Raw genomic sequence first — 17,580 nt, forward strand, 5'->3', positions numbered from 1 at the left:
CTACGAATCCACTGCTCCTGGAGGCCATTTTGTTATTGTTATTGTTGCCATTTCTGTTGTTGGACAAGACAGAGGGAAGTCGAAAAAGGAGGTGAAGACAGAGAGGGGGAGAGAAAGATAGACACCTGCAGCCCTGCTTCACCACCTGTGAAACGAACCCCCTGCAGGTGGGGAGCCAGGGGCTCGAACTGGGATCCTTATGCTGGTCCTTGTGCTTTGCACCATGTGCACTTAACCCTCTGCACTACTGTCACAACCCCCATTGTCCTTTTTTAAAAATTAAATTATTATTTTTTTTTACCAGAGCATCGCTCAGCTCTGGCTTATGGCGGTGTGGGGGACTGAACCTGGGACTTGAGAGCCTCAGGCATGAAAGTTTCTTTGCATAACCATTATGCAATACCCCTACCCAATTGTCCTTATTTTAAAGATGCAAAAACTGAGGGTTAGGACAGCTAGATATCTTGTCCTATGTCAGATGCCTTGTGAGTGGGGAGCAGTGATATTGATCACAGTTGGGATAGCTTGGTCAAGCAAATTCATTTTCTGTCAGTACATCATGCTCGAAAGAAGACTTTGAGATGCCTAGTTCAGCACATAGGACCTCAAACACATCTGCTCTCCAGTAGGGCAAGGTTAATTCCTCTCCAAAGTCTCTGAACTCTTGTCTTTGATGATCATCAGATAATTTCTAGAGAATGCCAGTTAGGAAAATGAAAAACTGAGCTTCTTGTGGCCACTGATACTAATTCACAGTCCCGGGTCTAAGAGCAGGCCATAGAGTCCAGAGTAATTCACTTATTCATTCACTCATTCAAACATTCACCCAGAAGCCTCTTCCTTTATATGTGCAAGGACTGAGAAGATAAAGAATGAAAACAGGGAGTCGGGCGGTAGCGCAGAGGCGGACCGGCATAAGGATCCCGGTTCGAGCCTCCGACTCGCCATCTGCAAAGGAGTCGCTTCACAGGCAGTGAAGCAGGTCTGCAGGTGTCTATCTTTCTCTCCCCCTCTCTGTCTTCCCCTCCTCTCTCCATTTCTCTCTGTCCTATCCAACACGACGGCATCAATAATAGTAACTACAATAAAACAAGGGCAACAAAAAGGAATAAATAAATATTTTAAAAAGAATGAAAACAAAAGCATTATTTACAAGATACCCTAGAGTTATAAAGGCATGAGCCATTATAGTTACCTTCACATACTGGGGGCGGGCCTTCAAACTGCAGGTAAGTTCCAAGTTTGCAGGTCAGGATTTCATTCCCCACCAAGGTAAAGCCAGGCAGGCACCTGTAGCGTACGATGTCACCTGTCAAAGAGAGGTCAACATAAGGGTTCCCTGGAGATTTCTGGGCATGACTAATTTTCACCCTTAACTATTTCAAATCCAATGCTTGGCAAGATGATCATTATTGTTTTATGTTCAGACTTAAATCAGGAGCTCCAATTCAACTTAATAACCCAGGCAACTGTTGCTTCTTTTTCACAGTTTAGTCTTGCTTTCACATTCTAGGAATGTTTTATACAGTGATAGCATGGATTTATTTCTGAGAAGCAGACTGAACTAAATGACAGGAAAAAACCAAAACAAAGACAAACAAACAAAAAAACTTCTTTTTCTAATTCTTCTGCCTGGAACGGCTAAAAGGAAGAGTGACTGTACTAGAGATGCAAACTCAGTTGGTAGAAAACTAACCATCTTGCACTAGTACTATTTCTTTCCATAAAGGAAGAAAACATGCCCAGGGTTCTGACATTTCACCAGTGGTAATTGGCATGTAACCTGAGGATCCAGCAGGCCAGTCCCCACCTCTACCGAGCCCCTCCTTTCCCATCCCTGTCATTGTTGGCTTGTGAGTTGGTACCTATGTTGAATTCTTCATTCTCTGTGACAACTTCAGCATTGGGGAGGATGGTTGGAGGAGGGCATTTGGTGAGTGGATAAGCTAAAAAGACAACAACAAAAACAGACAAATTAGTGTGAGAACACCATTCCCAGGGCTCACCATCATTCATTTTGTACTGTTCTTCATTTACTCATTCTTTATTGATTTATATGACAGACACTAATGAGTTTATCTGTATACAGGGCAAGTTCAGCCAAGTACAGTTTTGTTTATGTCCTGTCACTCCTTTTTGTTTTTTCTTTTTGCTTGTTTGTAGCAAAAGCCAGTATCCCCATATTTGAAATTAATAAAAGACAGAAACTCCATAAAGCCATTAGCAGTCACCAACACTGAAAGGGAGGGAAGGGAAGCATTTATTGAGCACTTATTCCATGTCAGGCATGTTCACTTGCTGCCACTTTAATTCTCACAGCACGAATCACACTGCTGGCTGCTTTTCCCTTACTGATGAAGTATCTGAGACTCAGAAAAATCAAGTTACTTCCCTAAGGTCACACAGGAAAGAAATGGCACAGGTAGAATTTGAGCCTGAGTCTCAGTTTCTATATTCTGTCTATTGCTCAACCTCTAAATACTGTATGTGTCTTATGTGAGTGCTTGTGGTAGACAGGTACTGATAGCTTCTTTCCTTATGTGGTTTTTCTAAACTGGAAACAATTCCTCTGGACAGACTGGTCTGCACATGATAAAAGTTACCAAAGCCATGTTCAGCATGGGCTTATAATTTGACTTCAATTTTTAAAAATATTTATTTATTCCCTTTTTTTGCCCTTGTTGTTTTATTATTGTAGTTATTATTGTAGTTATTGATGTTGTTGCTGTGGGACAGGACAGAGAGAAATGGAGAGAGGAGGGGAAGACAGAGAGGGGGAGAGAAAGACGGACACCTGCAGACCTGCTTCACCGCCTGTGAAGCGACTCCCCTGTAGGTGGGGAGCCGGGGGCTCGAACCAGGATCCTTACACTGGTCTTTGCGCTTAAGCCGCTGTGCTACCGCCCGACTCCCAGACTTAATTTTTTTATTATACTTATTTATTTACTGGATAGAGACAGTCAGAAATTGAGAGGGGAGGGGGAAGTAGAGAGGAAGAGAAAGACATCTGAAGCACTGCTTCACCACTCAAAAAGCTTCCCCCCTGCAGGTAGGGACCAGGGGCTCGAACCCAGGTTCTTCTGCACTGTAATATGTGCACTCAACCAGGTACACCACCACCAGGCCCCCTAATTTGACTTTCATACATTACCTGGGACATAGTTAAGAGCTATTTAAGTGTTATCTGCTATTGCCGCTGCTACTGCCACCATTATTAGTTCCAAAACCATCTCACCCTGATACATTTTTAAAATTGCATTTCTTTCTAAAAATACTACAGGTGAAAAATACTACACCTGCAGGGGGAGTGGCTTTTCTTTCTAAAAATACTACACCTGCAGGGGGAGTGCATTTCTTTCTAAAAATACTACACCTGCAGGGGGAGTGGCTTTACAGGTGGTGAAGCAGGTCTGCGGGTGTCCATCTATTTCTCTCCCCTTCTCTGTCTTCCCCTCCTTTCTCTGCTTCTCTCTGTCCTGTCCAACAACAACAACAATGACAATGACAATAATAACAACAACGATAAAGAACAAGGGCAATAAAAGGGAATAAATAAATAAATGTTTATAAAAAAAGATTTATGGGAATCAGCAGTAGCGCAGCGGGTTAAGTGCAGGTGGCACAAAGCACAAGGATCGGGGTAAGGATCCTGGTTCGAGACCCCCAGCTCCCCACCTGCAGGGGAGTCGCTTCACAAACGGTGAAGCACATCTGCAGGTGTCTTTCTCTCCCCCTCTCTGTCTTCCCCTCGTCTCTCCATTCCTCTCTGTTCTATCCCACAATGATAACAACAATAATGACTGCAACAATAAAACAAGGGCAACAAAAAGGAATTAATAAATGAATTTCTTAAAAGATTTGTGTTTATGGTCAACAACAACAAAAAATACTACAGGTGAAATACATTGTCATTAAGGAAAACAGGAACTTCCCTATGATGACAATAGGAGGAAAATTAAACCATCCATCGCCCTCTTAGAGATGACCAGTTAACTCTCTACTATATGTTCTTAGTAATTATTACCTGTGTACATAAATATTTTCTTTCACAATATTTGCATTTTATACTTTGCGATGAGCCTCACATACTATTATTACATTGCATGAATTTCCCCATGTAATTAAATTTCTTAAAAAAATTTTCTTGAATTTCTTTAAAAAAAGTGACTGAAATGACGTAACAGGACTTAATCATACGATATGCAGTAATTTCACTGATACTCTATTACTCAACACTTCAGTTTCCAGAGTTTTTCAATTGAAGGTAAAACTGTGATGATCAGATGTTTTAAAACTTCTTTTTAAACTAAAGACGATGAAAGTATATGCCTTTTTAAAAGTATAGGCGTCTTCTACTGAATCTGAGTGACCTATCCCTGAAAATCAGATGTTCTGTAATGATGCTGATGAGCAAATCCTCCCCCCACCCCCCAGGCCTTACTGCTCTGAGATGAATTTTCCATAGAGAAAGAGAGAAGCAGAGATACAGTAGCAGTGAAGGAAAGAGAACACAGCACCAAACATCTTCCAGTGCGGTGGGGGCTGGACTGGAATGTGGGTCACACACGTGACAAAGCGGGCGCACTATCCACAGGAGCTACTTCACCAACCTGATTTTTTTATTTCTTTTTTTTTATTTTTAAGTAAGACAAGATTAAAGTGCATTTAAAAACCTAACATGTATTTAAAACAACAAAATACATATCAACAGATCATTATGGTAAAAGTTAAGTACTTAAAACATCACTTCATGACCACCTGACGATGAATGTGGCCATAATAAACAGCAGTTTTACACACTGCATCACAAGCACTTTGACACTGTAGCATAAGGTTTCAGTGCACCCTGTGAACCTGCTCAGCTTGAGACATTGCTAAGCCCTAGGCAGAAATCAAGGGCAAACTTGAAAGACATGATGCCCTTGGCAGCCCTGACAGTGAATGTGCTGTCTCAGAGTTAGCAGTGCCTAAAATACACGTTCCAAATGTTCACCTGAGATTCTGACACGTCACCAGTTCCAACTGGCATGTGACCTGAGACTTCTTTTGGATACTTTCTGTTCAAAATGTAGAAGTTTGGCTCATTAAAAAAATTATTTAATGTTTTGAATATTTAACTTTTTTTCCCCCCCTACTACAGATGAGTCTACTGAAAACGATCTGGAGAGATACATACAAGATTTTTGGAGGCACGGGAGGTGCCACACATAAAGTACTGGACTGTCAAGCAGGAAGCCCTTAGCCTGACTTCTGGTGGTGCATGTGTCATGTGCCCTGCTTCTCTTTCTCTCTCTCCCTCTCTCACTAATAAATAAATGTTTAAAAGGCGGGGGGGAAGGCAGTGTTGCACTCGGCCACAACACATCTTACAATGAATGCCTAAGGACCTGGGTTCAAGTCTCTGGTGCCCACCTCCTGGGAGAAGCTTCATGAGCAGTGAAGCAGAGCTACAGGGAGAGAGAGGAGGGAGAAGAGAAGAGGAAGAGAGGAGAAGGGAGAGGGAGAGAGAGGGAGGGTGAGAGGGAGGGAGGGAGGGAGGGAGAGAGAGAGAGAGAGAGAGAGAGAGAGAGAGAGAGAGAGAAGCACCATAGTACCAAACTTCCTTCAACACATTCACCGGAAGCCAGGTTTGAAGCTGGCTGGAGCACAAAGCCAAGCAGCACATTATCCGAGTAGCTATTTCTCTGAACCTGAATTGGCCTTTCAAAGCCAAATTAATTTAAGGGAAAAATGTGGCTAATATAATTCAGTTCACTTTACCAGATAACTACCTTCGGGGTTGTCATCTAATTCCAGCTAAAATTAAAATGCTTTCCTTTGCTGTTATACATATCTTTCAAAAAACCTCACAAGTAATTAGGTCCATAATTACCATATCCTTGGTTATACCACTATTGAAGCCAAAGAAAATAATCCCCCCTTTTTTTTCACTGAACAACATAAAATAAACACTTTCCTTAATCAATGAACTATATTCTACATGGGTGATTTTTAATTACAATATGTTTTTCTTTGTGTGTCTCACAATCTGCACATCCTAGTATCTTACATTTAGGTTGCTTTAATTTACCTGCGATAAATAATGTTTTTGAGGAATATCTTAATACATATATCTAACAGCTCCCAGAATTTAGGATTGGTGGGTCCTAGATTATTTTTTATTTATTTTTATTTTTGCCTCCGGGGTTATTGCTGGGGCTCAGTGCCTGCACCATGAATCCACTGCTCCTAGAGGCTATTTTTCCCCCTTTTGCTGCCCTTGTTGTTGTAGCCTTGTTGTGGTTATTGTTGTTATTGTTGATGTCGTTCATTGTTGGATAATACAGAGAGAAATGGATAGAGGAGAGGAGAGGAAGACAGAGAGGGGGTGAGAAAGACAGACACCTGCAGACCTGCTTCACCACCTGTGAAGTGACTCCCCTGCAGGTGGAGAGCTGGGGGCTTGAACCGGGATCCTTATGCCAGTCCTTGCGCTTTGCGCCACATGCACTTAACCCACTGTGCTACTGCCCGACCCCCACTAGATTATTGTTAATGTGAGTTTAACACAAATCAACCACAAGTAAAATAGTTTTAAAAAGTATCTCAGGAAAGACAGACCCTCCCATCAGCAGAGGGAGACCCGGTCAAGTGCTCATGTTACCATGTGCAAGGATCTCAGTTCAAGCCCCCAGTCCCTGCCTGCAGAGGGGACAAGGGGACGCTTCATAAATAGTGAAGCAGGTCTGCAGGTGTCTCTCTTTCTCTCTACTTCTCTATCTCCCCATCCCCTCTCAATTTCTTTTTTCTTGTCTAATAAAAACAGAAAGAAAAAAAAATGGGTGGGAGGGTCATGGCCACCAGGAGTGGTGGATCTATAGTGCAGGTACCAAGCCCCAATGATAACCCTGGCAGCAATTAAAAAAAAAACGAATGAATGAATTCTTAAAAAACAAAAAAGTACCCAGTTCGAGCCCCCAGCTCCCCACCCGCAGGGGAGTTGCTTCACAGACGTTGAAGCAGGTCTGTAGGTGTCTTTCTCTCCCCCTCTCTGTCTTCCCCTCCTCTCTCCATTTCTCTCTGTCCTATCCAACAATGATGGCATCAATAACAACAACAATAATTACTACAACAATAAAACAACAAGGGCAACAAAAGGGAATGAATAAATAAATAATTTTTTAAAATCTTAAAAAAAAGTAATTGAGATGTAGAAGACAAAACTGAAAATCCTAGTGAGAGGAGGCAATAACTTGAAAATAATAAAGAAGAAAGCAGTAAAAGGAAGAGGGCCAGTCAACAACTAGTCAACTTATGGATAAAAAGAGTTTATGGGAAATAAGTGAACAAGCAGCCAAGTGGATAGAATAAAATTAATTAAATAAAACTTCTGAGATCAAGGAAAAGCATGCATATGGAGATAGGAGAAGTTCACTATATACCAGAAGAATGGTTGATGTAAGTTTCTAATAGTTTCTTTAGTCTGAATGTTGATAATGTTCATCTTTACAATCTGACAAACTTGTCAAACTTTTTCATTTCTAGCTCCCTATCTGAATCACTTTCTAGAATATCAGCTCTGCTCGTTGACAGTTCTCATAACAATATAAAGTGTGTTGTTACATGTCTTCACAAACTTTTTTTTACCTCTTCATGTGAAAATAGAGCTTTTTGTCTAGTGTATTTTAATGGTTATGCAGGCTATTTTGTTTCAAACAGTACGATCACTATCGCTTCTTCCTTCTTGTGGATGTGTGCAGTGTGAAAATGCAAGCTTGAAGGGCTCACATCTTCAGTGTCATTAGGCAACGCTAAATGTATTTCACAGACAGGTTATAATAGAGTACACTCTTCCTAGCAGCTGTTGCTCTACATCCTTGCAAACACTAGGGGTTGTCAGACTTTCAGGTTTGTACCAATCTGGTGGATTCATGAAGTGGCATTTCTTTTCTTTCTTTCTTCCTTTCTTCCTTTCTTCCTTTCTTCCTTTCTTCCTTTCTTTCTTTCTTTCTTTCTTTCTTTTTTTTTTTTTTTCTTTCTTTCTTTCTTTCTTTCTTTCTTTCTTTCTTTCTTTCTTTCTTTCTTTCTTTCTTTTTTTTATGCCTCCAGGGTTACCACTGGGGCTTGGTGCCTGCACCACGAATCCACTGCTCCTGGAGGCCGTTTTTCCCCATTTTGTTGCCTTTGTTGTTGTTATTGTTGCCATTGTTGTTGTTGAATAAGACAAAAAGAAATTAAGAGAGAAAGGGAAGACAGAGAGAGGAGAGAAAGACAGACACCTGTAGGCTTGTCCCACACAGCGGCTTGAACCGGGATTCTTTTTTTTTTTTTTTTTTGCCTCTAGGGTTATTGCTGGGGCTCGGAGCCTGCCACTATGACTCCACTGCTCCTGGAGGATATTTTCCGCCCCCCTTTTGTTGCCCTTGTTGTTGTTATTGCTGTAGTTGTTGGATAGGACAGAGAGAAATCAAGAGAGGAGGGGCAGAGAAAAAAAAAAAAGACACCTGCTGAGGTGCAGCAACACCCCTGCAGGTAAGAGCCAGGGGATTCTTAACTCCCCACCATCCTTGCGCTTTAAGCCATGTACACTTAACCCGCTGAGCTATGGCCCGCCCCCGCATTTCACTCTTATGTTAATGAGGAGTCTGAGTGTCCTTTCATATCTTCATTGACCATTCATGCTTCCTGCTTAATGAGATGTCTGATCTCCATAGAGCTCCAGCATGGAGGGTTGTCCCTCTTAATCTGCCTGACTAAAATTTACTTTGTGTGCTCACCTGACTCTACTTGTCTCATTTGTTTCTCATATTTCTAACGGATAAGTCAGCCAATGATTTGACAAAAATAAACAGGTTAAGGGGGCAGGGTGGTGGCACACCTGGTTGAGTGCACACATTACAGTGCACATGGACCTGTGTTCAAGACCCTGGTCCCCAACTGTAGGGGGAAAGCTTTTTGAGTGAGGAAGCAGGGCTGTAGGTGTCTCTCTGTCTCTCTCCCCCTCTATCACCTCCTCCCCTCTTGTTTTCTGGCTATCTGTTCAATAAATAAATAAAGATAATAATTTTCTTTTTAAGTAAGCAGGTTAAGAGGCTTCACTCTGCTAGGTTAGGTATGTCTAAGCCTGGACTTGACATTAAGGCTCGTATCATGTTCTCTCTGTCCTGGTGGTGTGAAAGAGGAGGCCAATTCATATTATGGACCCCTGAGGTGGGAGACTTTTTTTTAATTTGAAATTTCAATAAATTATATTTTGGAATCTGAAGCTTTTAACATTTTACAAAATATTTCCCCCTCTATATGTATTGCTGCTATAAATTCTGAGACTTTTGGCTATACTATTATGATGAACTCCATCTAGTCCCTATGATAACTATTTTATCTTTCTTATAAGGCATCTGGCTTTTGAAATTTTATTTTATTATTATTTTTTTAGTGGGGGGTTTAATGGTTTACAGTCAACAGTAGTAAAATATGATAGTTTGTACTTGTATAACATTCCTCAGTTTTCCACATAACAGTTCAGCCCCCTCTAGGTCCTCCTCTGCCATCATGTTCTAGAACTGAACCCTTCCCCCCACCCCAGAGCCTTTTACTTTGGTGCAAGACACCAAACTCAGTCCAAGTTCTACTTTGTGTTTTCTTATTTTTCAGCTTCTCTCTCTCCTTTTTATTATTAGTGCTTTGATATTGATAGACAAGATTGTGGGATAAAAGGGGCACAATTCACACAACTCCCATGTGGTGGGAGATTTAACATTGATCATCCATTTAATTTTTGTTGTTGTTGTTGTTTCCAGGGTTATTGCTGGGGCTTAGTAACTGCACTACAAATCCATCACTCCTAGCAGCCATTTTTCCTCTTTTCTGATACAGACAGAGCAGAACTGAGAAGGGAGGGGGAGGTGGAGAAGGAAATAGAGAGAGACACCTCTAGCACAGCTTCACTGCTAATAAAGCTTCCCCCATGCAGGTGGGGATGGAGGGCTTGACTCCAGTCCCTGTGCACTGGAATGTGTACACTCTACCTGGTGCACCACTTCCCAAACTTTCCAGTTAGTTCTTACACCTCCTGGGAGCTAGTAACCTATCCAGAGTCACATGACTGGGAATGGTGAAGCCAGGAGTCAAGCCAAGCCTCGACTTCACAGGCCCTTTACACCAGACGAGGCTTCCATACTCACCGGAAAAGGCTATGGCGAAGATCCCACCTGTGGCCGCATCCCGGTGGAACTTGAGCAGCACCTGATTGGATGAACTATGTGCTGTTTTCTTGGTCAAGCTCCGCATAAAGATTCCAAGCTGTGGAGCTGTTTGCTGAGGCCCATCCCTGCAGGCAGGAAAGCAGGTCCCGACATGCCATGAGTTACCCTGGTCACCTGGTCTACCTGTTGCCAACAGTGCCCTTGATTAAGAGATTACTTTGAATGGGCAGCTGATTCTTCTTGCACCCAACACTGTCTTTTCTCAGTGACCTAAACAACTCTTCCAATCTCTCCCAACAAAGGCAATAGTCATTGACGCCCATGTTGCTTCCTCATTCACTTGATTCTTTACTGGTCCAGCCTTCTTAGCAGGCCCTTGGAGCAACACACTCACCTTAGAGTCAGGAGGCATGGAAAAGGGCTGCAGGCCCAATCACAGGCTGTCAGTGTGAAGCAGCACTGAGAGAGGGCTATAGAAGAGGTGCAGGACACTCACACTCCCAGCATGCAGTTGTATTTCCTTGCCCCTAGCCAGCCTAGCAAAGAGACATGAGCTGCCTTCAGTGTTGCAGAGACTGGGCTCAAATCTGGGTCGAGCATATGGCAAAGCAGCACACTATTCAAGTGAGCTATTTCTCTGGTCCTGATAAGAAATTCTAGAAAAGTTACTTAGCTCTCCCACCTATTCTTAGCCATTATTTGGAAATTTAATAGCAAACTGACCCCAGGCAGCCTAGTTAGCTAACTCTGGGAAATTTGAGGAGAAAATTCTTCTATCTCCTACTGATTCTCAGACTGGAGATAACTTTTAAATGACAGAATTTTAAAACTATATTTTTATTCAAAACCAGTGGTTTGAGGAAATCTATCTAGGACATTTCACTTGTCAATGAACAATTCCCATTTGGTTTATAATTTTAAGAAAACTAATGTTTATGGTGTTGGGAAGTGAACCCAGTGACTCACACATGCAAAGCTCTGACATTGAACCACCTCCCAAGGCCAGTTTTTGTATCTTTTATTTATGAGACAGAAAGTCAGAGTGTTTTTTTCATGTGGTACCCAGGGTTGAGCCCACAGTCTCCTTCAGGTAAGGCATGGCCTTCTACCACTAAGCTACCTCCCTGGCCTTCCTAGTCCCATCTTAAAATTAACTCAGGATAGTCTAAATAAATAACTCAGAGCAGAACTCTAGTCTAGAGGCTACTAGACCATGCACAGCTACTTACATTTAAATTAATTAAAATTAAATAAAGTTTAAAAACCACCTTCTCAGTTACTCTTATCACATTCAAATACTCAGTAGCCACACACAGCCAGTGTCCCCTTCAGTGGTCAACATGGATACTGGAACAGTGTCACCACTGCTGAATGTTCTTTTTGGCCACCCTGGCTTGCATAAGATAATCCTAGAACACGACAAAAATCCCATCCCAAAGTAGTTTTATCAGTCTGGGTATCTCAGGTAAGTGAGGAATTTCATATTGTACTCTAGAAACACTAACACTAAGACAAGTCTGCATATTCATGGCCACTCCCATTCATATACCCTTCGGTCCTCTGACTTCTAACAGGGCCCAGGTTGGGAGCTACTGCCCTCAAGTCTCACCCTCCAAGGAATCAAAAGAATAACTAAGGCTGAGCCCTTATTTCACCACATTCATCTGAAACCCAGCAAGCTGACACTCATTTAAAACTACTCCACACTTAGGGTTTTTTTTTTTTTTCCCTCCAGGGTTATTGCTGGGGCTCGGTGCCTGCACTACAAATCCACTGCTCCTGGAGGCAATTTTTCCCATTTTGTTATTGTCATTGTTGCTACTTCTGGTGCTGGATAGGACAGAGAGGAGTTGAGGAAGGAGGGGAAGACAGAGAGGACAGAAAGATAGACACCTGCAGACCTGCTCCACTGCTTGTGGAGTGACCTCCCTGCAGGTGGGGAGCTGGGGGTTTGAACTCAGATCCTTGTGCCAGTCCTTTGTGCAATGTGCACTTATCCCGCTGTGCTACCGCTTGGCCCACCCACCCCACGTTTACTTTTATGAGCAAATCAATAGGTGAACCAATAAGGGGCCCAGTTAATACCCCTTTGAAGTAGGCCACCAAAATGGCGGCTGGCCCTACCAGACGGTGAGGAAGTCTCTGGAGGCCTCTGTCTGTAGCACGCTGAGGTTGAGGTGGATGCCGTGACCAATGGGCACGGTGATCAGCCACACACAGTCCTGGGAGCTAGAGTATGGAGTGGGGAAGCCCGGGGAATATACGGTGCCATTGGAAGCTGTGATGTTCCCGCCACAGGGGACTGCCAGAGAGGAAACAGAACATGGATGAGTATAGGAAATCACTCAGTTTGAAGCACAAATCATCCTGCCTGAAGAGGTGGGAGGGGCAGGAAGAATTTGACAAGGCGTGGCTTCCCCATCAGTCCTGACAATCTTCAGCAGCGGCACCTCTGTGGACATGCTTCAGCCCCATGTCTCTCTCTTTCTCCTCTAGCTCAGGAGGAAGGATAAACTAAAGCTTTCCCCTTTCCCTTCCTAGGAATGGGAGACAGATTTTAGAGTCAGGGTTGCAGTACAAAAAAAAATCATGCAAGTATCTCCTTTCTTATTTGCTCTAAGGTTCTTAGAGTAATACATCTAGTCTTGAGAATTTCTGTGATGAGCATAAGGTTGGGTTCAAGCAAGTGTATCTATTAACTAGGTGACCTTAAACAATTAGTCACCTATAAATTTAGACTAGCCCCCCACCCCCTAGTACTTCTTCTCAGTGACGATGGTGAAATGAACTGGTGTGTGTAAAATGTTTAGCCCAGTATCTGGCTCAAGAAGGAGGTGTTAACTACACATATGATCTTCTCTCCCAATCTTGGTGTTTGACAAAAGTGACAGTCTAAACTCACTCTGACCTAAGTTTTAGGTGGTGGTGGTGGGGATGAAGAAATCTTGAAGTCTCCATAGTTTAAGAATAAATCGGAATTCTCAACTATGGTTCAGAAAGTAGTACAGTGGAGAAAGCACTAAACTCTCAAGTGTGAGGTCCTGAGTTCAATCCTCAGCATCATATATGCCAGAATGATGTGATACACTGATTGTATTTCTCTCTCATAAATAAATAAATAAATAAATAAATAAATAAATAAGTAAAATTACCCAAGCACTGCTTAACTCTGGTTTATGGTGGTGCTGGGGACTGAACATGGAATTGGTGCCTCAGGTATGAAAGTCTCTTTGCGTTACCATTATGTTGTCTCCCAAGCCCTCATAAATATATAAATAAGTACTTTTTAAAAGATCTAGTCAGCAGAGAGGAGAACAAAGAAGAGTTCTGGGAAATATATCTCCTATGTGTTGGCTGGCCTGGGGGACCAGAGCAGATGTGTGAAGGGGGTGCAGGACAGAAAGAAGATAAAGAATCTCAGCTTCTCCAACCAGAAAGCAGGGCTTCTGTGCATACTAGTGTTTTCGGAAAGTGGTAGGCACAGACAGGCACCATCACTCCTACGTGTAGTGAATACTCGCTCAGTGCCAGGCATGGTCTCGGAGGCTGAGAAAGCATGGCACATGATTCTGTTCCATGGCCCTCATAGTCCACTGAGACACAACTAAGCATCCGGCCTGTACAGCACAGGGTGGCCCACACCATCAGTGAGGAATGCCACAGGAGTATTTGGGAGAGCCTCTCATCTGGTCAGGTGAGGGCAGGGGAGGATTCCTGGTAGAACTCTCATTGAAATTCAAACCTGGGGCTGGGTGGGGGCGCACCTGACTAAGCGCACATGTTACAGCATGCAGGGACCCAGGTTTGAGCCCCCCAGTCCCCACCTGCAGTGGGAAAGCTTCACGAGTGGTGAAGCAGGGCTGCAGGTGTCTCTCTGTCACCCCCTACCCTCTCAATTTCTGACTGTCTCTAGCCAATAAATAAATAAAGATGGGAGTCAGGCGGTAGCACAGCAGGTTAAGTGCACCAGCGCAAAGAGCAAGGACCGCCATAAGGATCCTGGTTCAAGACCCTGGTTCTCCACCTGCAGGGTAGTCGTTTCATAAGCAGTGAAGCAGGTCTGCAGGTGTCTATCTTTCTCTCTCTGTCTTCCCCTCCTCTCTCCATTTCTCTCTGTCCTATCCAACAATGATGACATCAACAACAACAACAACAATAATAACTATAACAATTAAAAAAATGAGGGCAACACAAAGGAATAAATAAATAAATATATATTTAAAAAATCTTGTTCATTATTAAATCATTAATAAAAAATTAAAAATAAATAAATAAAGATAACATATATACAAACCACTACTTGAAGAATAAAAAAATTAAATAAATAAATTCAAACCTAAGGGATGGTAGGAGCTAAATTAATTGTTAGGGAGAAGAGAAGAGCGATGTTTAGTGAGGAAGGGAGAGCATGTGCTAAGAGTCAGAGGCAGGAGATCACATCACACTGGGAAGACTAGAAGCATTTCTGTGAAGTTGGAGCACAGACTCTGTGAGACTGGAGAATGCCATGAGGGAAGCAGGGACCAGGCCCTGAGGGGTGTGGTATAATATACAAAAGATTTAAAATGTACTCCAAGGGAGACAGGAGTGCATGCCTTGCGAGCCTCTGAGTAGAGGAGTTTCAAGAGGATATTGAAGACTCACTCTAGCTGAATTGTAAAAAAAGGATTAATTATGTATGATACAGCAAATCCTAACAGTGGAATTTTCAAAGTTAACCCATTTGCCAAATAATTTGGTTATAGCAATAAGTATCAATTGTCTTTTTTTTTAAAAAAAGATTTTATTTATTTATGAGAAAGATAGGAGGAGAGAGAAAGAACCAGACATCACTCTGGCATATGTGCTGCTGGGGATCGAACTCAGGACCTCATGCTTGAGAGTCCAAAGCTTTACCACTGTGCCACCTCCCGGGCCACTCAGTTGTCTTCTTCTTTCTTTCTTTTTAAATATTTATTTATTTATTTATTTATTTATTCCCTTTTGTTGCCCTTATTGTTTTATTGTTGTAGTCGTTGTTGGACAGGACAGAGAGAAATGGAGAGAGGAGGGGAAGACAGAGAAGAGGAGAGAAAGACACCTGCAGACCCGCTTCACTGCCTGTGAAGCAACTCCCTTGCAGGTGGGAAGCCGGGGGCTCGAACCAGGATCCTTAAGCCGGTCCTTGCGCTTTGTGCCACCTGCACTTAACCTGCTGCGCTACCGCCCGACTCCCTACTTCAGTTGTCTTCTTAAACCCTTAGACAGCAGGAGCCTTCCCCTTTCTCTATAAAGCCCATATTTCTCCCAGGCCTGGAACCTCTAGAGTGGGGCTTACTTTCCTTCATGCTTCTCTCAATTCATACCAATTGATACTGCATCTCCTGATCCCAACCCAAGCAATGCAACCAGTATCACCTCAGCATGTTTCACTTCAGACTGTGTCCAGAGACATCAGGCGTAGAATGTCAATCCTTCAGCTTCATTACTCTGCCACCAGGTTACAGATGCTACCATGATGCCAACTGTACTTCCCTGGGCAGATGACCCCACCAATGTGTCCTGGAGCCTCGCCTCCCCAGATCCCTGTCCCACTAGGGAAAGACAGAAACAGGCTGGGAGTATGGCTCGACCTGCCAATACCCATGTTGAGCAGGGAAGCAATTACAGAGAAGCCAGACCTTCTACCTTCTGCACCCCATAATGTCCCTTGGTCCATACTCTCAGAGGGATAAAGACTAGGAAAGCGGGAGCTGGGTGGTGGCACAGCAGGCTAAGTGCACATGATGCCAAGCACAAGGACTGGCGTAAGAATCCTGGTTCGAGTCCCTGGCTCCCCACCTACAGAGGGGTCACTTCACAGGTGGTGAAGCAGGTCTGCAGGTGTCTATCTTTCTCTCCCCTCTCTGTCTTCCCCTCCTCTCAATTTCTCTCTGTCCTATCCAACAACAATAACAGCAATAACAACAACAATAATAACAACAACGACAACGATAAACAACAAGAGCAACAAAAGGGAAAAATTTAGAAAAAAAAGAAGAACAGGAAAGCTATCAGGGGAAGGGATTGGATATGGAATTCTGGTAGTGAGAATTGTGTGGAGTTGTACCCCTCTTATCCTAGGGTCTTTATAATATTTCCACTTTATAAATAAAAATTATATATATGGAGTGTAAGAATGTATGCCTGGGAAATGAATGAGGAGTCTCATGTAAGGGAAGCCTGGATTAAGGCAAAGGTAGAAGACAGAGAAATGAGTGCATTTGACAGATAATCAGGATGTGAAATGAGCAAGACTCTTCATATATATAGTAGATGAAAGAGTAGGGTATCCAAATTAAGGGCTGAGAAATAAAAGATTTAGTAACTATATATCAAGTGGGGAGTCCTTCTTTATTCTTCTAGATGAAAATTTCAGTTTAATGCAGAAAGATGATGAGTTCTATTTCAAGTACAGTGGGGTTTAAATGTTTAGATATCTCCAGGTAAGCAAAGACATCTAATATAGAATTGGCTATTCAGACATAAATATCAGGGGAGAGATAAATGTTGCTGATAAAGAGGGCACCTGGAGACAGGGAAGTAGATAAGAGGAAGAGGAGAAGACATTTTAGGACAAGAACTCAAAGAACAGCACTCAGGAGCAGAAAAGAAAATGATGACCAAAAAGTTGTCCCAAACAATAGGTGATTGGAGAAACATGAGAACCTAATATTGAAGAAACTGAAAGAAGTATGTTTCTCATGAGAGAGGGGACTTCTGGTTCAAATGTCACACTGAGAAAGCACTGCTCTGTCTCTTTGTCCTGGAATGTCAAGAAAAGATAAAGATGAATAAAAGGAATAAAATCCACAATAAATTTTGTCACATAAAAAGTGACCCAACAACAATTCCAGAATGAGAGACTGATTATGCATGAAGACAGTTTTGAAAAACCAACTGGGAAATTAATAGCTTGAGGAATTAAAATTTTATAGTCCAATATGAGAGCAGCTCCTTTTCGCTCTATTTCTATGGCGATCTCATACTCTGAGCCCATCACCTGTGAGTCAGTGACTTGCTGGGTGCTTTATATAAGCCATCTCAAAGCTCTCCCAGCTCTCACTAAACAGAGTTGAGAAACCTGGCTGTAACAAGGAAAAAACTAGAACTCAGAGAGGTGATTTCTGGGGGTCCAGTGGCAGCACACATAGTACAAAGAGGCGATTCCCAGGATAATCTGATCTCAGAGCTGGGACACTTTCTTCTAGACAACACTGTCCTCCTGCTATGAATTCCCCTTTCAGCAACAATACCAGCTTCTCTTCCAGGAACATGTTAGGTCCCAAGAGTGAAAAAAAAAAGAAAGAAAAAAGATGGAAAATGGAAGTCAGGTACACTTATGAGGGGTAGTAGACAAAACCTCTACCTTTCCTTC

At 42.6% G+C, this 17,580-nt stretch overlaps 1 protein-coding gene across 5 annotated transcripts in view; it reads right to left on the bottom strand.

Annotated features, from left to right (window-relative positions):
- Nucleotides 1–17,580, bottom strand: part of CSMD2 (CUB and Sushi multiple domains 2) — an 814,611-nt gene that overhangs the window by 92,239 nt on the left and 704,792 nt on the right. For all 5 annotated transcript variants that reach the window (XM_060205823.1, XM_060205822.1, XM_060205821.1 and 2 more), the window contains 4 exons: nt 12,309–12,486; nt 10,164–10,309; nt 1,866–1,946; nt 1,196–1,309 (listed from right to left, as the gene is read on the bottom strand). In XM_060205823.1, the coding sequence (XP_060061806.1) occupies nt 1,196–1,309; nt 1,866–1,946; nt 10,164–10,309; nt 12,309–12,486 (519 nt within the window). The remainder of the gene's footprint in view (nt 1–1,195; nt 1,310–1,865; nt 1,947–10,163; nt 10,310–12,308; nt 12,487–17,580) is intronic.

This window comes from Erinaceus europaeus, chromosome 13, assembly GCF_950295315.1.
Source record: "Erinaceus europaeus chromosome 13, mEriEur2.1, whole genome shotgun sequence".
Taxonomy (NCBI): Eukaryota; Metazoa; Chordata; class Mammalia; order Eulipotyphla; family Erinaceidae; genus Erinaceus; species Erinaceus europaeus.